Source organism: Convolutriloba macropyga, chromosome 2 (assembly GCF_964194025.1).
Source record: "Convolutriloba macropyga chromosome 2, txConMacr16.3, whole genome shotgun sequence".
Lineage (NCBI taxonomy): Eukaryota > Metazoa > Xenacoelomorpha > Acoela > Convolutidae > Convolutriloba > Convolutriloba macropyga.
Genome location: NC_134469.1, coordinates 5848951 through 5867459, shown reverse-complemented (window position 1 = coordinate 5867459; position 18509 = coordinate 5848951). Strand labels below are relative to the sequence as shown.

Sequence of the window (18509 nt, the reverse complement as noted above, 5' to 3'; positions counted from 1 at the left end):
CACATTGTTCAGGTTGTAAGAGCCCTGTGCAGCCAAAGATCCCACTCCCACTGTTGCCCCCCCCCGCTGCGCTTCCCTCATGCCCTTCAATTAAGCTAAAGCAAGCTTCACTAATCCGTAGCTAGCTACTGACGATGCGAACCGCTCTTTGGTTGCTTGAAAGCAATTCGCCGGACGTTAGTCGGTTATGTTTCTTGAGATTTTTTTACCGGAAATAGTTTTCGTTCAGACGGCGTTTTGACCTAAAAGCAAGAGCGTGTAAAATTTCTGTCTGTACTATTTTCAGCGAGAAATTTTTTGATCATGCCGAACTTATGGCATGTAATATTGAACAAATTGAAGCTTTGAACTCTGTTTCCACCGTCTAATCATTAGTGGAGGATGTCCGTTTTCTAAGCAATGAAGGCTGAATGCTGAATTGAATTTGTTTTTCTACTTCGTTTTTTATTTAAATTTGATTTGAAATTTAGAAAATCAAGCAGTCAATTCGTATTTATTTTACAATCTGTCCATATTGTGCACAATCGAGCTTGTATCATTCTAGTTTGTTTTATCCTTAGATCTATAGTTTTTTATCTGAATTTTTCAGATGTCATAAAGTTTAAAGGATTTAGGCCTTTTTCTTCCTTTTTTGCTTTTCTCTTCATCTAATATGTAGCACTCAGAATTTCGTCCAAAAGTTTTCACTGTTTGTTTTGGCTAACGTCGTAGGGCCTTGGTTTTGGTATTGAATTATTATTTGCCTTTCAGTGTTATTCTGTTTTTTCGTTAATTTAATTTTTTCAATAGTTTTGAACTCATTTGGCCTATGATATCTCCAACAATAGAGAAATATCTTATTTTGGTTTCAACTGCAGTAACTCCAATGCTTAATTTTATGATTTCACGATTTTTCTTTTGGTTGGAGTTTATTCCCGAGTTCCAGTCTTTCGAGACTAGTGTCATGAGTTATTTCTCAACAATTTTTAGCCCTGTCAGTATTTTGATCCTGAAAGTTTTTCATCATTCTGAGATTTTTGGCGGTTTTTTATTATAATTTAATTTATAATTTAAATGTGCGGCTGTTTGTCTTCAAATGATGTCATTGCTCAAATCTTTCTTTTAGGACAGCTGGGTAAATGTTGCGATTTCTAATTTCTTTCATCAAATCTGGTCAGGTAATGAAATAATGAATTGAATCGAAAGGTAATGGTTTCGGCTGCAACTACGCATTTGTTTGCTAAGTTCCGTCGCTTCCGGAATTCGGTCGCCTACTTTTTATGCACAATTCTTGTGTGACCGTTTTCTTCTAGAACATTCTTTCGATTTCATTTCTCGAGTGACTTTTTCTTGCCTGACCTCTTGATTTTGTGCTTGACCTAAATTGTTGTTATTGAGAAATCTAGTTTGAGTTGCAAAAAAACGATTATAAGCTAGAAGATCATAAGGTCAGAATCCCGCTCTTTGTTTGAGAGCAATTTGTCGGACGTATGCGCCTGTAGTTTGAGAGCAATTTGTCCGACGTTAGTCTGTTTATGTTGTAACAGTTGGTTCTTTAGTTTTTTAAGACTTCAGACCTTAAAACAATTCCAAAATGTTTTCCTGTGCTTTCTTCTGAACTGCTAAAAAGATTAAATTTATGTCAGCCAATTAAATTTTAGCATCAATTGCAGTGTTCTAATATCTTAATCAGCGATGGTAGGGATGAATTTTTGCGGCGTTTGTTTAGAATAGTCGACTCCATAATGCAAACACATGCCTCCTCACTGAGGCAATTCACAAAATCGTTTTCGGCTGTTTTGGACCACATGAACAAATTGGAACTTGGTCAAGTCAGAAAGTTGTTCAGAATTCTCACATCTCTTCATCTAAAAAGGTCAACCGAAGACACCATCGTTAACAACAACTTGTTTGCGATTGTGCGAAAGCAGTTTAAAGAAAATTCGGAAAGAAGTGGAAAAATGGCAGTGATTGCGTCATTTGGGCTGATGTCGCAAATGGCAGAAATAACCATTGATCACAATGACAAGGCATACTCAGACAAAATGTCAAAAGAAATTGTCGAAATTTACAATGTTGTGGATTCTGCTGTTGAATTTCGAACTGACTTGCTTAATCTGTTTTTTGAAGAAATTTCTCAATTTATGGAACTGATGAATTTAGAAAGATTGTCGAGTGAGATTCTAGATCGATTCAAAGATACTATTAACGACTTCGCCGAAATGTTTTTGACCAATGTGAACGAAATTGATTCTGAAGAAGATATGATCTTTGAAGGACTTCATTTTGACTTTCGTTTCAACTTAAATGAGTCTTACAGTTTTGTAGTTGACTTGCCAAAAATTATGGAAAGCAAGTCTGAGAAAAATGCGCTATGTCTAGCTTTGCCGGCATTTGTGAAATGTTTCTGCGCACTTAACATGCATAGCGAAATCGCAACGGCAAATTGCACAAAATTGTCGCTGACTGCTGCAAAACAGATGCTCGAGATTCCGTTTTTATTTCCTGAAGAAAAATACGACAGTGGTGCTGATGACCTCAGTTTAAGCGAAACACAGCTGCAATTCATAGGCGACTGTAATTTGACCTTGGCGAATGTTTTACGGGAGACAGTAAATGTTACAAATGATAAAAATGCAAATATAATTCAGGACAAATCTTGTCTCCTAAATTTATCGCTTCGTCTGAAGCTTCTGAGCAAAGCCCAAAAACGGTTTCTGGATTTGTTGAAAATTTTTCCTGGTTATGAAGTGCCAGGCATATGCAATCCGTACTATCTTTCGGAGAAATCAGTTAATGGGAAATCTGGCTCGTCATTGTCCTTGCCTCATCAAGCCACTTTACTGGGTTTAAACAAAGTATCGAAAATTAAAACTTCAGCTGCTAGGTCCCGAAAGCGGAAGAGACCTACGGGATCTGGACAAGACGAGGAAGAGTGTGATGATGATGATGATGAAATGGAGATGGAAGATAATGATGTCATTTCGAACACCGGTTCGAGGTCACAGGATGGAACTGTCACTCAAGGACACGGGACGACTGTCCTGACAGCTCCACTATCAACTGCATACTCAGAATTGGGTGAGTGTCAGATAGTTGTGATGAGACTTTCTTTTAGGTAAATAGTTATAAATTTATGGAAGTGTGTGCAATCTTTTTACGTGAATTCTTTCCAAAATAAATAAATAAAAATTTACGCTTTTGTGGCCAAGTTTGGCGTTTAACGAGGACTTATTTTCCATCGCAGCATAAAGGCTGTTTTCTATTTGATGTTATTAAATTTTACTTTTGCCAGATTTGTAAAGAGAAGAATGTGGAAACTCTCAATTTTGGTTAATCAGCTTGAAAAACTGTGCAGTTATTGTATCGAATGTGTTGGAACTTGATGTGCCTTATGCATTTTCTTCCTTCGTTTTAGGACTTCCAACTCCCAAGTCAAACACATCTGATATCAACATGGCCGCCTACTTTGCCTTCTTCACCGAGCTTCCAATGCACGTTTTCAACCTTCTAAAGCCAGAAGCAAACCAGCTAAGTGTCGAAGATTTCCTCAACTGTGACAGTCTCATCAGTCCTGAAATTGTTCATCTGATGTTGAACGACTTGCATTTAAAGCTGAAATTTGCGCTGTACGGACGGAACGAGATCAATACGGCCGAAAATAAAGAACGTCTTATGGGAGTCAACTTTAATGGGTATTACAAGTTGGCTATTATGTCCCAAGGTCAAATTGGTCAGAGTTGCATGAAGTTATTCCCGTTGCTGGTTGAGATAGCTCAAGCTATAGTCGATCATGTTGCGTCTCTGTCTCACGAAAACAATCCTATTGATGGTAAGTTGTATAAACTGGACCTCTCAGTTCGAAAATTTAAATCACAACTTTGCCGTGGTGTCTATGAAAAGTTTACTTAATGAACTTCTTTCCATGTAAAAGTTGTCAGCGTAGCAATTTCGCGTTTTTGTGGCATTCATGATCTATGGGAAGAAGATTCTAAAATCACAACTAGTGCCCGACTCGTGAAACTTGAAAGATAGATTCAGGTACTATTACCGCACTTATTTCTTATCTTTTTTCAAAAAAAAAAAATAAACAATATAGAAAAACTTTATACTAGCCCCACTTTCTTGTTCAACTTTGTTTGCCCTCATATCAATCTTTAGGCATAAGTTGGGCCAATTTTTGGCCATTGCATTGATCACGTCTTTAGTTTTGATCCTTTTGGTGCTTTTTTGGATCATTATAAAAATTTTCGACCTTTGAAACCTCACCGAAAGATCCCTCATTTACACATTGCTTAGTTTTTTTGGATCATTTTTACTTGAGCACAAATATTTTTTTAACTTTTTGCTGTTTTCTAAATCCTGTGTTTCACCACTTCGTGGTCACTTCCTTCCCTTCTAATTGTTGCAACTCCCATGAATTAGATTGAATTAGAGGAAAAATTACTTTTTTGTTAAGCCAATTTCATTCGATAGATATCTTTTGCGGAGACATCAAAAAGTGGTCTCATTGAAAAGCTCTCGAAAAGTTAAATTGATTGTTAATGAGATGTTTTCAAACTTTTAATTTCTCAAAGAAAAGTTGAGGCTTAAAGTTTTCGAACTTTTTAAATTTTTGGCATTTTCAGGCATCGTGTACATTTTGTAATTGTTTTTGTGTAGATTTTATTAAACAGAAGTTTTTATTGGTTTACAAATGTGATTAAAGCTGTTAATAAACTTTTTTTTAAATTCAAGGAATTGCTTAGAAGCGTCTGTTTTAAAGAACTGTTCTGTTTTTTTTCCGCGTTTCTTGCCAAAGAAAAGTCGAAATCGAAGGGTGGTTTTATTCGCACTGATTGGGTAAAAAAAGCAAAAGGCGACCAGTTTGAAAATTTTTTAAACTGCTTTTAAAGTGGAATGAGATCGATATTTGAAAAACATAAACGGTTTTGAACTTTTTTACGCGCTCAAAATCAACCTTTGTTTTCACAATTTAATCTCGATTTTTTCTCAATAATTTTTAAGAGGCCATTCATAGCTTCTAATGTTGCAAGGTTGAGTTTTATGAATTCCTAGAAGTGCAGCTAATGATTTGATCGACTTCTCATTATCATAAAATATTTAAATAAAATTTTCGTGAACTCTTAGCTTCTGCCCGATTTTGTAGTTTTTTGGTGTCCCTTATTGTAAAATCGTGAAAGATCTCATTGGTTCTACCTTGAAATTTTTGAGGATATATTTAGTATCTGGAATAGTTTCGATTGGTATCTAAAACCTTCTTATCAACTTTGGCACTCCTTTTTTCAATGACATCAATTTTTTTCAGTACGAATAATTGCATAAATGCATTTTGTTGGATTTTAGCCGTTTTTGTTGTCTTGTCGTTTCGTGTCCTTAAATACTGGTCTCATTGGTTTTCTAATGATGCTTAATTAACGCTGCGTTGTAATGTTGGTTCTACCTAAATTTCTCAATCATTTTGGCATACCTAACATCTTACCCTACTTTAGAAAAATGTTTAATTTTTTGAGTTTGATGGTTTTTGTGGTACTTCAATTTGTCTCACCACCTAGTCTAATTAATGACAGGTATCATTAGGTATCTCACGAGCCATAATGGGTTCAATAATTTGGTTTTCAGTTTCATGTTTTGTTTGAACCACTCTTGGCAGCTCTTGCTTTCAAAAAAATCGGTGATCTGGTTAGTTTTGTTCCGTAGGGGCCGTTTTTCGTCCTCTCTCTTAATTTCAATTTTGATAGGTGTTAAATAAATGTCTTGAACACTCTTTGATTCAACAAAATAGAACCGTTTTCTATTTCTTTGTTGCGGTTTTGTTGATATCTACTTTGAGAGTATTGTTTAAAAAAAGGAGTTTTCCTAGTTTTGTTATAGATTGTTGATATCTTTGGGTTTTCGTCTCTTAATCTCTAAATCAACACTTCAAAGTAAATTTCCAATGAAATAAAATTCAATATTTTTAAAGATCCACTTTATAGTTTTAGATTTTCTATTTTGAAAACATTTGGCTGCAAGAAATGATAGCGGTTTCTTGTTTGTTGTCGCATTTGTTAATACGTTTGTTAAGACTACTGGCCATGACAACCGTTAAATATTATCAAAGGGCATGTTGCTCTGAACTCAATTATATGAAAAATTTGGCTGAAAATTTCAGCCAGATAGTATTGTATTAATTGCCTCAAAATCTTCAATTTTCAATTTCAAAAAATTTTATTTAAACTTTCATTGCAAAATTTTATTCCCCGACAGACGCCTCGAAAATGGTGATGTCTACCTTTATTGGAGACATTCAGGAAAGGCTTGATAAACGATTTATATAATTCGGTAGAAATTAAGGCTCATTTTGTCTTCGCAAGATTTGATCTTTTCTTGCTAAGCGTTTTCTTTTAATTTATTTGTTCTCAATTAATAGTGTTATTATTTCTCTTTCTTCTTTATTTTGTTTCTCCTGTTTTTTAAGAGAAGAGATTCTGTGATGTTGTTGGCACCTAAGGGCAATTAGAGATAGAATGCAAGTGTTTTGAAAGCTATTGTCGATTCTAATTTTGAGGCAGGTGACTCTAGCGTTCCGGAAACGGTGACCGGACAATAGATCGAAAGGACAACAGATCGAAAACAGAAAAACTGGGACAATAGATCGAAAATTAATCTCTATTCTTATTGGCTGAAATTAAGCATTATTTGCGAGTTGCAATATAATTACCACATTACGGCCATGCCTCGCGAGCCATGGCCATGCCTTAGCGGCCCGTGGGACTTGATATGAATCTATCACAACCGAACAAAATATCACAATAGAACATGTTGTATGCTGTATAATAAATGAGCGCTCAAATCTGATTGGCCAATATGCAACTTGAATTATTTAATTTTCGATCTATTGTCCCAATTTTCGCTTTCGATCTGTTGTCTTTCGATCTATTGTCCTAGCACCTCCGGAAACAGACCGTTCAATTTTTATACAGCTACTCGGCAACAGTCCCATGAAGTAGGATTTAATTTTTAAGTGTGATTAACATCCACGGCAAGCTTATGTTTTTTAAATTAAATTATATACATTGTTGATTATTTGAAGGCTTGGAGCATTATGTGTGGACGCACATTACCGATTCTCTCATTAACTTCACTTTATAAATTCACTACGGTAATATAAACTGATTTTCGGACTCTTTTGGCTTTTTTACAGCTTTTTTTGTTTTTAATAGTTGTTGACCCCTTCTGTTGTACAGATAACGCCAACCCATGGAGACGGGAAAATCAAAATTACAATCTGTTGATTTTCGACAACTCGTTTTTTAGTTTGAATATTTTATTGCTATTTTTTTATCTCAAGCAAAGTTTACTGTGTTTAGTTTGTCCTGCTGTTTTTTTTTGTCTCACCGAATTGACTTTTCGTCCTCGGAAAAGAGATAAATTGGTAAAGTACGAGGTCGTTAAATTGCTATGTGCAGTTTTGTTTGAGCTTTACTGGTAACTGTACGCTTTCTCAGTGTATGTATGTATGATTGGCTCACCTTAACTCCTGAAGATTGATAAGTTCACGGTGATAAGGTCAGATTTTCTATCCTCCATTTTCCCCTCCCCTCCACCCACTGTGTGATGCCAGTCTCGCCGAGCTTGAGCTAGTTGATATTAAATTAAATCCAGCCCTCGCCATCCTCGCCAGTCGTTTCAGGCCAGTTCGTTTAGAGTTGGGCAGTTTTTTGTAAATTTTTTGCATTCAATCTCTATAGAAAAACCTAATATCGGACAAAAATGCAAAACATAACAAACTTTGTAGTAGAAAAAACATCATTTTTTCACTGGTTTCAAGTTTTCTATTTAAATTTTCTCCCTTTTATTAATTTTAGGTGATGCAGATAGTCCTTTAGAGGACAGAAAAGTGTTGTCAGAATGTTTGTCTCTTGTCTTAAGAAGCATATATTCAATTTTCAACTGGAAAGCTTTCAAATTTTGGTCAAATTGTGATGGTGAAGCAGATACACCGTCATTGAGGCTGGAAGACCTACTTGAGCCAATAGCCGAAAGGGAACTGTTTCCTTTCAGTGGACAAAATTATAGCCATAAGAACTCGTATTAACAGATATAATATTATTGCTTACTCCAGTATTGGTTTCTGTAGGCTGATGATAGTTTGGGGAGGGGGTTGCCAGTATAATGAACATATACCACTGCAATGAACGTATACCATGTATGCATTATAAGTGTTTACAATGGTCAAAGTCAAAGTTTGGATCTTCTCTGTTTGTACCCCTCATTACGTAATGCACCCTCCAATTACAGAGCACGTGCCATTACATAGTAAATCATTATGTAAAAATATGACACGTGTGTCGGAGTGTGCAAATAATATGCACCCACTAAGCTGGGGGGGGGGGGGGGGGGCACAAACAGAATATATCCCGAATTTCAAACGGGGTGGGGTGAAGGAAACAGTTCCGTTGAAAGGTACCTGGACTTGCCATCTCTGGTGAAGCCTGGATTGATGGATCTTCTGGAAGCAGCCAAGCAATTTTTCATCAACATGTGCGACTCTGTCGACAATATTACACTCGCAGTCGAACTGTGTGCCTTGTGCAACTTGATAGCAAAAATTACGGATGAAACTTTGCAGGCGGGTCTTAGGACAATTTACCCATTTACCCAATACCATAGTGTTCAGGTTCTGATCTATTCTGACCCCCCCCCCCCCCCCCCCAGAGTCTTTATGCCCCCCCCCCTCCCCAGTGCTTTTATGCCCTTTGCAAATTGTATTGTTATATAGCAGGCTACTATGTAAAAAAAATTAGCACGTGCGACCGGGGGCGTACAATATAGATGCCCACTATGCAGTAGTGTGGGGCGAAACAGAATAGATCCTCAGTCAACACAAGTTTCAAAGTACTAAATGTGCCAAAATACTCCCCCCGCTTGGGAAACGTGTTTTTCACAGTAAATCATTAAGTGGCAATATAGCGCGTGCTCTTGGGGCGCACAAAATATTTCATATGTACAATATCCTAAGTACATTATCCCAAAATGAGAGATATTTTCACTTAACTAGATTTTACGCGCCAGCAAGCTATTTAAAAAAAGCTAAATAAATGGGTCTCCCCAACACTTGGTGAATTTTGGCTGGTCCGGGGCCCTCCCAGCACTGCGTCTTCATAAAGCATTTCGTATTGTTTAAATCCATCAATAAAATGATAATATATGCAAACATCAGCTGAGAAAAAACTAAAACAGAAGACACAGCATTAGAAAATTAACAACTAATGGTAAAAGTAGATGATTCAAACTAACAGCCTCCCTTCTTCAATCACAGCTGCCATTGAAACGTCAACAATTTCACGCCGCCTAAGCGTCTTTGACCCTAGAATGCAGGGGATGGAACTCCTTAGGAGAGCAAAGCTGATTTTTGTCCTTAGATATGATATGTCAGCGTAGCTGTCCTCTTTTTGCGCAGAGAGATTTGATGGCAGTTTTGTCAGCGCTTTTGAAGCTGATCGGCCAGCTCCACCAATGCGACAAGTGGACAAAATGTTGCTTCCTCAACATCAATTATTCTTCGTTTATATTTGTTCTTTTTAATATCGCTACTGCTTTCAGGGCAACTTGTTGCCAGCGAGTTGAAAATTTTCACACCAAAATATGTTTTGTTGAACCTTGGTTCCCAAAGTCCGTTGGCCTTGCTGTCATCAGTTGTCGTTGATTTAAGAGCAAAGGTTACCCTTAAAACGACTGAAGATGAGGTTCGATCTCGACATCATGGCAGACATCACTTAACAAGTTTGCAAAGAATCGCGAAATTAATTATGTTTCACGTGGGTGTATTCTCCTTTCGGACAGTGGAGGGCAAATGCCACCGTGAAGTTTTCATTACATGCGCATAGTGATGGAATCAGTACTTGGTCCCAACCATAGTGAAGGGCAATGCCATCACGAACCTCGCTTTTCCTCAGGTCAACAATATCGCTTCAATGGCAAAACGTTCAACCAGCTTGATGCTCCCTTTTTTACTGTCAAGTGAGCGAATCTCATATTCAATTCGCTCTTAATTCTCGTCTTTTTCGATTTGATACCAAGTTCTAGTTAAAGCGATTACGACCCAATATTGGTTAAAATTAATTGCTCTCAAACGCAGTAGCAGTTACTTCAGTCCTGTCGGTTTTTTCAATGCTGTTCTCTCATCTGACTACTTTTCAAGTATTTCCCGGTAGACTTCTTGGTTTTAGCTTGTTAAATTGCTATCATTCAAAGCTTTGGGCAACTTCATTTAATGGGTGGTAGTGTACTGCTAAGTCTCGCAGGAAAGTGCGCCGATTTAAATTTAAATATTGTTTTATAAAATTAGCTCTAATAAAAAGCGCGTGAAACCCATAAGGTAATCTTCCAGCGCTTGCTGAAGCAATTTTTAATTGATCTCGCCCGCTGTCGCTTCAGAGTAATTGGCCGGAAATTAATTCGGTTATGTTAATTGCTATCGAACGAAGATCGTAGCAATTATTGTAAACGTGTTTGTCTTTTTTAGGCAAATTTTAAAAAGTCGATTGCAGCATAGCAAAAAGAAGGGCCTGATAGCGGAGTGGGCAGTGCTTCTGGTGAGGGTCGGGAGGTCCCTGGTTCCAATCCCGGCATGGGCAACTATTTTTGCACCCATAAAGAAAAAATTATCTAGGCTACAGCCCCTAAATTAAATTGCCTCGCCTGTCGTTCGAGAGCATTTCTTCCGACATTAGTCGATTTATGTTGAGTTAGTTGCAAAGGACATTGGATGGAGTAAATTTGGGTAAATTGTAATGAAATCGCAGGCGAATAGCGTCGGTAGAACCCCATTGATTTCCATCGACCAATTTGAACCTATTTCAAGATTAGCTCACGTGTTTCTAAAGCGAAAGTGGTCGAATGATATCGGACCATCAGAAGACTCGGAATCACACAGCCAGAGTTACTCTTCGAGCCAGCTTTCTCAATCTCAATTCAACTCGGCGTTGTCTCAACTCGCAAACTATTATTTCTATGGAAGTGTTAGTCCATTTCGATGTATTGAGAAAAGCATCAAATCGTCTGCGAAAAGTATTCTTCTAGATATGAACGAAAGCGTATTGCCTTCCACTTCCGTAGTTTTGCCTTTCCCGGCCGTCACTTCCGAAAGTTTTCACGTGTTTTACAAGTCAGCGTGGAATATGTTAGTCTATTTTGCGAAGAAAATCCCTTTAATTAGCAAGAAAGATTGTCTGAAAAAAGACCATCAATCGATTACCCGTCGAAATAATTGCATGCAGGAATGGTTTAAATGCGTGAAATGTTTATTTACCTGTTTGAAAGTAGCGAAAGCCATAAATTCTAGGTTAATATTTACAACCATAATTCGCGGCGCTGTTGGTCTGGTCGAACAGTTTGTGAAAAAAGCTATTCCGTTGTTAGAAGTCACATTCAAAAATTTTACTGTTGACGTCAGAGCAATGTTACGTAATATTCGAGAATGTTCTCAAGATTTGCAAGTGATTTGTACTCATTCTAAAGTGATGAATGACGTTTCTTTGATGAGAAATGTACCGAAGCTGAGAAAGAACTTGGAAAGTCTCTTATACAATATCAAATCTGTGTTTGCGTTTCACGGATGCCTCGATCAGGGACCTGTTTCCTTTCTAACCTTTCATCATTTTTTTTTAAATTCAAAGAATTTGAATTGTATTGGGGCGCTGTCGTTTTACGACTCGAAGAGGAGTACTGGAGAAGTCCTCTTTTTTTAATCAATTTTATTGGAGTGATTTTTGAAGCGGGAAATGAAACGCGTGAAAAAATTTGGGGTGATTTTGGTGCTGAACAAAAGTGAAGAGCGGAGCGAATAGAGAGTGGTTTTTGTTCATACCGCTGTTTTTGAGAGAGCGAGAAATTGATGTGTGAAAAAATTTTCATCTAAGAGAGCGTAATTTTTTTGTTCACGTGCGGCATTTTAAAGCAGTTTTTTTTTCATTTGTTTTCGTTCAGAGGTTTTGTTATCATTTTGTTTTAATTTTCGGCTGGTTTCGGTAGTGGTTTGAAGGTTTCTGGAAATTCATATGAGTTTTATGATAATTCGGTGGTTTTAATATATTTTGCTGATTTTCGGGCTAATTTTTGCGTTTTTTTGACAAATATTTCGTTTTCCTGGCTCAAATGGGTATTGAAGAAACCCCTTCTACTTGAGCAATAATATGATAACAATTGGTTACAGTTTTGTGGGTAAGAATTATTTTGTTGAGAAATATGACAAAAAAATGGCGAAAATTGGAACTATTTTTCTTAATTTTTTGCAGTTTTCCGTTTTTTTTTCTGTTTTTCAGCTAAGTTTCTTTGACTATTATTACTTGCCTATTATTTTGCGAATATCTGGATACCCTATTGGCTGAAGGGAATTTTTCCTTGGATTTATATGTTTTTTGAAATATTAAAAAAAATTAGTAACTTTTTCCAGTTTATCAGTGAAATTTGTTTTTAAGAGCTTTTTTTTTCAAAATTTAGCCTACAGTATTTTTTTTTCAAAATTCACGTAAGTGGTTTTTGTAAGTACTAGTTGATTTGATGAAGTTATTTTGGCAGAGATCGTTTTTTTCGGGATCTCAATTTATAACAAAATTTGATCAGATTTTTTATCATATTTTAACAGATTTGATTTTATTGTTTTTACTTTTTTGTTGCATGACTTTGTTTCAAGATAATCATAAATTAGTGAGGGCTCGTTTTGTTTGATGAGTAGTTAGATGGCGTTTAAATGGATTTTCACTTCGAGTCGTTTCCGAAATTCTTCCGGCTATGTTTTTTTTTAAGATCTGTTCACACATTTTCATGGTGATTTTGGTCACGCCGAAACAGGAAATGGAGCGAGAAAGCGAGTGGTTTTGCGGCGTGAAATTTTGTCGCTCGAATTTTAAAGTAGAGGAGAAAACGGTGTTGGAACAAAAATCAGCTTTCTCGCTAGTGGTTTTTTGTTCACATGCGGCAATTTCACTTTGATTTTTACTGTTTTTTCGATTTTTTGGATCGGATTTTTTACTAAATGGTTTTTCCAATCCATTCATAGTTCATTCTAGGCCTTGTTTTTTGTATGAACCAAATTTCCATTTCTCGCTTATCATTTTTTTCTTGACATGCGACATTTTGACATTGATTTTCTTGTTTTTTTTAAATTTTTTTATCTGATTTTTTTTAAAATGGTTTTTCCAATTCGCTCATAGTCCTTTTAAGGTCTACATATTTGTTCAGTCAATGAAAATTCTTTGAATTGTTTTTCAGGACTTGTCCTGCTATGTTTTGGTTTTTAAAAATCAAAATTGTTTCCATAATGGCCGCAAACAATTTAAAAGTGAAATTTACATATTGACTTCTAACATTAAAACTTAGCATAAGTAAAATTCTTGATTTTTGCTGTTGAAGTGAGTTCTATGCACATAGCTTTAAAATTTCACCTTGCGTGTTGGTTTGAGGTGCTCTCTAAAGGCAAAACTTGCTTGAAAAAAATACTTATGTGAACAAAGTTAGTATTAGCTGCGATCGCGAGCTATTATGGACCTTCTTTTGGTTTTTACAATTCAGAGAATTTATATTGATTGGTGCGCTGGCTTCGTAATCGAAAATGAGTATTGGAGAAGTGTCGTTGTCAGCCTCTCAACGACTATTATTTAGGCGCGCTCCTTTTTAAATCAATCAGTCTTGAGTGAAATTGATGCAGAAAACGCGTGAAATGTTGTTTTACTGCTGATCGATTAGAAAGCGGAGCAAAAAAAGAGGTGTTGTGTTCATACTGCTAGTTTTGTGAAAGCGAGAAATTAAGTTCTGCAGTTTCTTTTCTAAGCTGGCGATATTTTTTGTTCACGTGCGGCTATGTAACGCCGTTGTATTTTTTGTTTTTAATTCTGGTTTTTGCTTCTCTGGTTTGAATAGGCTAAGGCAAATATTGTTTGAATAGATTAAACGGAATTTTGAAGTCTTTTTGTTTAAATAAATGAGTTATGTAAATTGATGAATGAGTTTCTTCAACTAAGCTTTTAGGCATTTCCAGCTACCAGTTTATTAAAATTGGCGTTGTGAAGCTAATGTTTTTTTGAAAAGAATTGCTAGATTTAGAAATTGTCGCATGTCAGCATCTTAGTTGTTTCTCATTTTTCAGTATAGTAGAACTTTGTTGGCCTATTACGATTAGCTAAAATTTGGCCAATCATTGATTGATACCAGGTGCACAAAAGGTTTGTTTTTTATGCATTATTATTATCAGGAAATAATCAAATTTTGTCATAACATTTTGTTTTCTTTCTATTGTTATTTGGCATCAGATTTGTTCTAATTGTCTGGTGTTTTTCTAGTATATTTTCATTTTTTCACTGACCACTCGTCGAGTTGTTTCTGGAATTCTTCAGGCTGTGTCTTTAAGATTTGTCTGTTTAGATATTTTCATATTTTTGAAGTCAGATTTGAGAAGTGATTTTGGTAACTCCGCGAAGCCAGAAATTGAGCGAAAAATTGGGTGGTTTTGTGGTGAGCGTGAATCTTTTTTCGAATTGATTATGGTTTTTCTTACTCTGATTTTTGACTTCGATTTTTTTATGCTTATAATTGCCGGAAAACGAATTTTGTAGCAATATTAATAGTCCTCCAATTTTCTATGCAATTGTTTTATTGATCAATTTTTGTCTGACGCTTTTAACTTTTCGTCCTAGAAAATAAGACGAGCAGGTGAAACCCTGTGGGTATAAAGTGGCTGAGCAGCTCTCTTAAATTCTTACGCTTTACTAGTCTCCAAATATGCGATTCTTAGAAATTGTTTTGAGGAGACAATTTTGTCCTGGGAATGTCGGTGTTTAATCTGAAAAGTTAGACGATTTCAGCCAAAGCCCCCCATTCAACAGAAACGGGATAAACCAATAAAGCCCCGTTTTTGATGCCCGCAGCTTGAACTTTGTTCTTATAAGTCTTATTTATCATCTCTAATACTTATTAGTATTGATAGCATCCCTTTATCCTCTCATTAAGAAAGAAGAGTATATCTAGCTACTTAATAGAATCAAATAGCGCACAATTTAAAAATATTTTGTAAAAGAATCAATTTTCAATTTTGTTTTTTTTTCAATTCCAACATGGGTAATGGCAATCAATAGCGGTTATTTTCTGGCTATCTACAGGGTATGTTTATTTTACCTGAAGTAATTTAAATAAAATTTATCGCCAACTTCAGAATTTCTTTTTTAGTTTTTTCTTCATATATTCTTATTAAGATAGACGGGTTAATTTAGCTTCAAAGTAACAGAAGCTTCAAAGTAGCTTCAATTACATTTTTTGCGGATTTCAATTAGCCCACTAGTCAAGTCCTTGGTATATTAAATAACCATGGTATTGTAAGCAAAATAAATGCTCAGAAACAAGCCAATTTTTGGGAAGAAATTGCAATATTTTGTGGACTACCATTACCTAATCTAGTTGGTATAATTTACAAACAGAAATGCACTAGTGATGAAGTTTTGTTATTGAAATTTGTGTGACGAAATTGAGACTTTTGTAGACAACATTTGCCCTTTTCCTTTCAAAACCGGCTAAAATTGCTCACTTTTGGAAAATCAGCGAAATCGCAAAATTTACAGTTTAAACGTATTGATATACGGACCAAGGATTAGAGTTACGGAAGTTGGCAAATCTGCCCATTTAAATTTGTGTATTCCTCTCCGTTATTACAATTGATAATCGGTAATGTTACAATTGACTGAAATCAATTTTTTGCATTTGTTTACGTATTTTGATTTTAGTATGAAACTAGTGGTTATTCCTTTAATTTGTATGTTCTGGAAACGGAATTTGAACCGAGGTTTCTGTTTAACTGTTTTATGAATTTTTCATTTGTTGTCTTAAATTGTTGTCCAAATCCACTCTTAGTTAGTCAATTATGGGTCTATTTTGTTGTTCTGCTTGTTCTGTGAACTTGTCCTGTTATATTTTTCTCTTTTGTCACGTATGCGGTCTTTTGGTTCTTGTTTTCACATTTTATTTTTCAATTTATTGTAAATGACTTTCAAAGTGTATCTCAACGCAAATGAAGGTATAGGTTTTTGTTTTTTTTTCTGTCAATTAAATAAATGACTAAAACTTCTGATTGATTTTTCTTCTATCGAATTGATTATGGTTTTATTAGTGGCGGGAAACGGTGATAGAATACTTGGATATCAATACAATTTATTTTTGGTTTTATTGGCTTGTAAACAATAAATAATATTCTACGGGCTAAAGGAAACAGTTCTTTTTTGTCAGTTTTCTATGGTTCCTCTGAGGAATCGGGCACTGAATGGCGATGAAATATTTTCTCAACGTGATCTCCCTAACGAGGAAAGTTTCGTTTCTGCCGAAGACGAAAATGACAATAACGCAAGCGGGGCTGATGATGATGATAACGATGATGATGTTGAAAATTCAAGACACGAAGCGTTGTCTTCTCAGGTTCTGCGTGAACTCAACGTGAACACAAGCGAAACTTTATCAGATGAAGAATCGCTTACATCTGAAACGAGCGACAATGTCATGTCAAATCGGAATCGGGGGCCTGTTTTATCGGAAGCCGAGTCGGATGGCAACGAATCGGTTGAGCACAGTTCTTCAAATGGTGATGAACCCAGAACGGTATCGAGAAAATCAAAACGGAGATCGAGAGGCAATTTGTCTCGTGAAGTTGAAGAAGATTCTGAAGATAATGATGGTTCATATGACAATGAAGAAGAAGCGGAAAATAATTATGATAGGCGTAGTATGGAATTTTAACTAAACTCGACGAATTATTTTGTGTGTTTTGAAAAACAGTTGATGCTCAACACTGACATTGATTAAATTCACTCTAATTGCTTTTGATTATTTGTGTAGATTTAATGACTTGTTGGTTTGATTGCTTTGATGTGTTTGAAATTGATTCGCATAATAGCTTATTTTTTAAATTCAGAGAAGTGGATTTATTTTGTCACCATTTCCTCGGCCCCTATTTCCTCTCCACCCTCGTTGAGTGAAGTTTTCGCTTTTTGCGGGGGGGGGGGGCAAAATTTCAGTTCTAACCCATTTAAAGAACCGATGGAAAAATGCATCAAATTCCTCCCCAGTTTTTGAAAATTAAAGGAAAATTTCATACCACTTTGTTGGCGTTGTTGTGATACAAGTGGCGTCTATTCATTTAACACTGCAGTTCCAATCTACGTACTTTTGTAATCCTAATCTATCACACAATTTTCGAGGTGATGTGCTTTCTTCCAGTAATTTTTTATTGGAAAAAGAATGAAAGCAAATCTAGTTAAGGCGCTAAGTTAGAGTTTGTATAGCTTGTGCTTCGTCACGCGCCTTTTGACCAAGTAACACACAAGATTAACCCGATAAGTTGGGCTTGCTTTCAGATTTTCAGCACTTGATTGTTTTTTAATCGGATTCTTCAAATTTTTATCAATCCTTTTTGTCAAAAAAAAGTTGATGTTCATTTTTTAAGCTAAAATGTTTGTTTAATTTTTATTTTTCAAAAAGGAAATTACCTGTTCATGGTAGCATCTAATAAGAAGTAAATGACTCCCTTAAGAATGTGAATTCATGCCTTTTGTAATAATTGATCAAAATACTTTGTTTTAATGACTATTCATTTATCATTAAAATTTTTGAAAATTAACGGTTCAAAAGCTAGGCTGGCAATTTTTTCCCAATTTATGCGTTAGTGAAATATGATAAAATTGCGGCCGTAACAGTATTAAAAAGTCATCCGCATCTGTCAATTTGCGGCCAAATAGCATCAAACATGGCAACGGGTCATTTTTATTAAATTTCTCAATCCCAGATCCCATCATTTGAACCAATCGTTTTTCTGTTTGCACTGGTTATTTAAAAATAGCCTGAGAACATAAAGATTGAATCGCCGTATAGTTTTCTGGTTATAAGCTTAAACCTGGGGAATTTTTGTTTTTGTTCCCAGTTATTACCACATTATTTTAAACCGCTGCTAAGTTTTTGCTTTTTAAAAAGTCTTGAAAAGTAAATTTGTTTGTTTAATGTATTAAACAAAAATTACGAGATGCTTGAATCATACGTTCGTTATTTCAAGATGTCGCAAAGACTAGAGATGAAATGTCATAGTCTTACAATTGGGAGAAAATTTTCCCCCTGTTTTGTAAAACAATCAAATTTTATTTTTCAGATGTTTATCCCTTTAGGTTTTTGCGATGTGGCGTACACTTATTCATTTTGGGGTTATTTCATCTCTTCATTTTTCATATTTCATTACTTCAAAGTCGGTTTAGAAACTTTTTCAAAATTGTTTCCAGATTTCTTGGATCTTAAAATGCAGGAATTCTTACTCCGACCTCAAGAAAATATACTAAGAAAATATACAAAAGAAAATATACAAAAGTACTCTTCTTAAAAATAAGAATTTTAGGGTTTTGTAAGCAAAATTTGAGCATTGTCTGAAGACAAAACTGATTTTGGTTTCATTCGGTCGTTTTGTTTGCTAACAAAATACGGACAAAGCAATAGTACTTCATCAACGAGTGTTCGAAAAGTTA

General features: G+C 35.5%; 1 protein-coding gene across 1 annotated transcript in view; it reads left to right on the top strand.

The window, feature by feature from the left end:
• The window catches only part of LOC142355284 (Fanconi anemia group D2 protein-like), a 100565-nt gene extending 83664 nt beyond the window's left edge, over nucleotides 1-16901 (top strand). Inside the window, 6 exon segments of the mRNA XM_075407493.1 lie at nucleotides 1709-3060; nucleotides 3398-3811; nucleotides 7830-8008; nucleotides 8429-8593; nucleotides 10770-11600; nucleotides 16237-16901. Of these exon segments, the coding sequence (XP_075263608.1) occupies nucleotides 1709-3060; nucleotides 3398-3811; nucleotides 7830-8008; nucleotides 8429-8593; nucleotides 10770-11600; nucleotides 16237-16740 (3445 nt within the window). The 3' untranslated portion in view covers nucleotides 16741-16901.
• Nucleotides 16902-18509: the final 1608 nt, after the last annotated feature.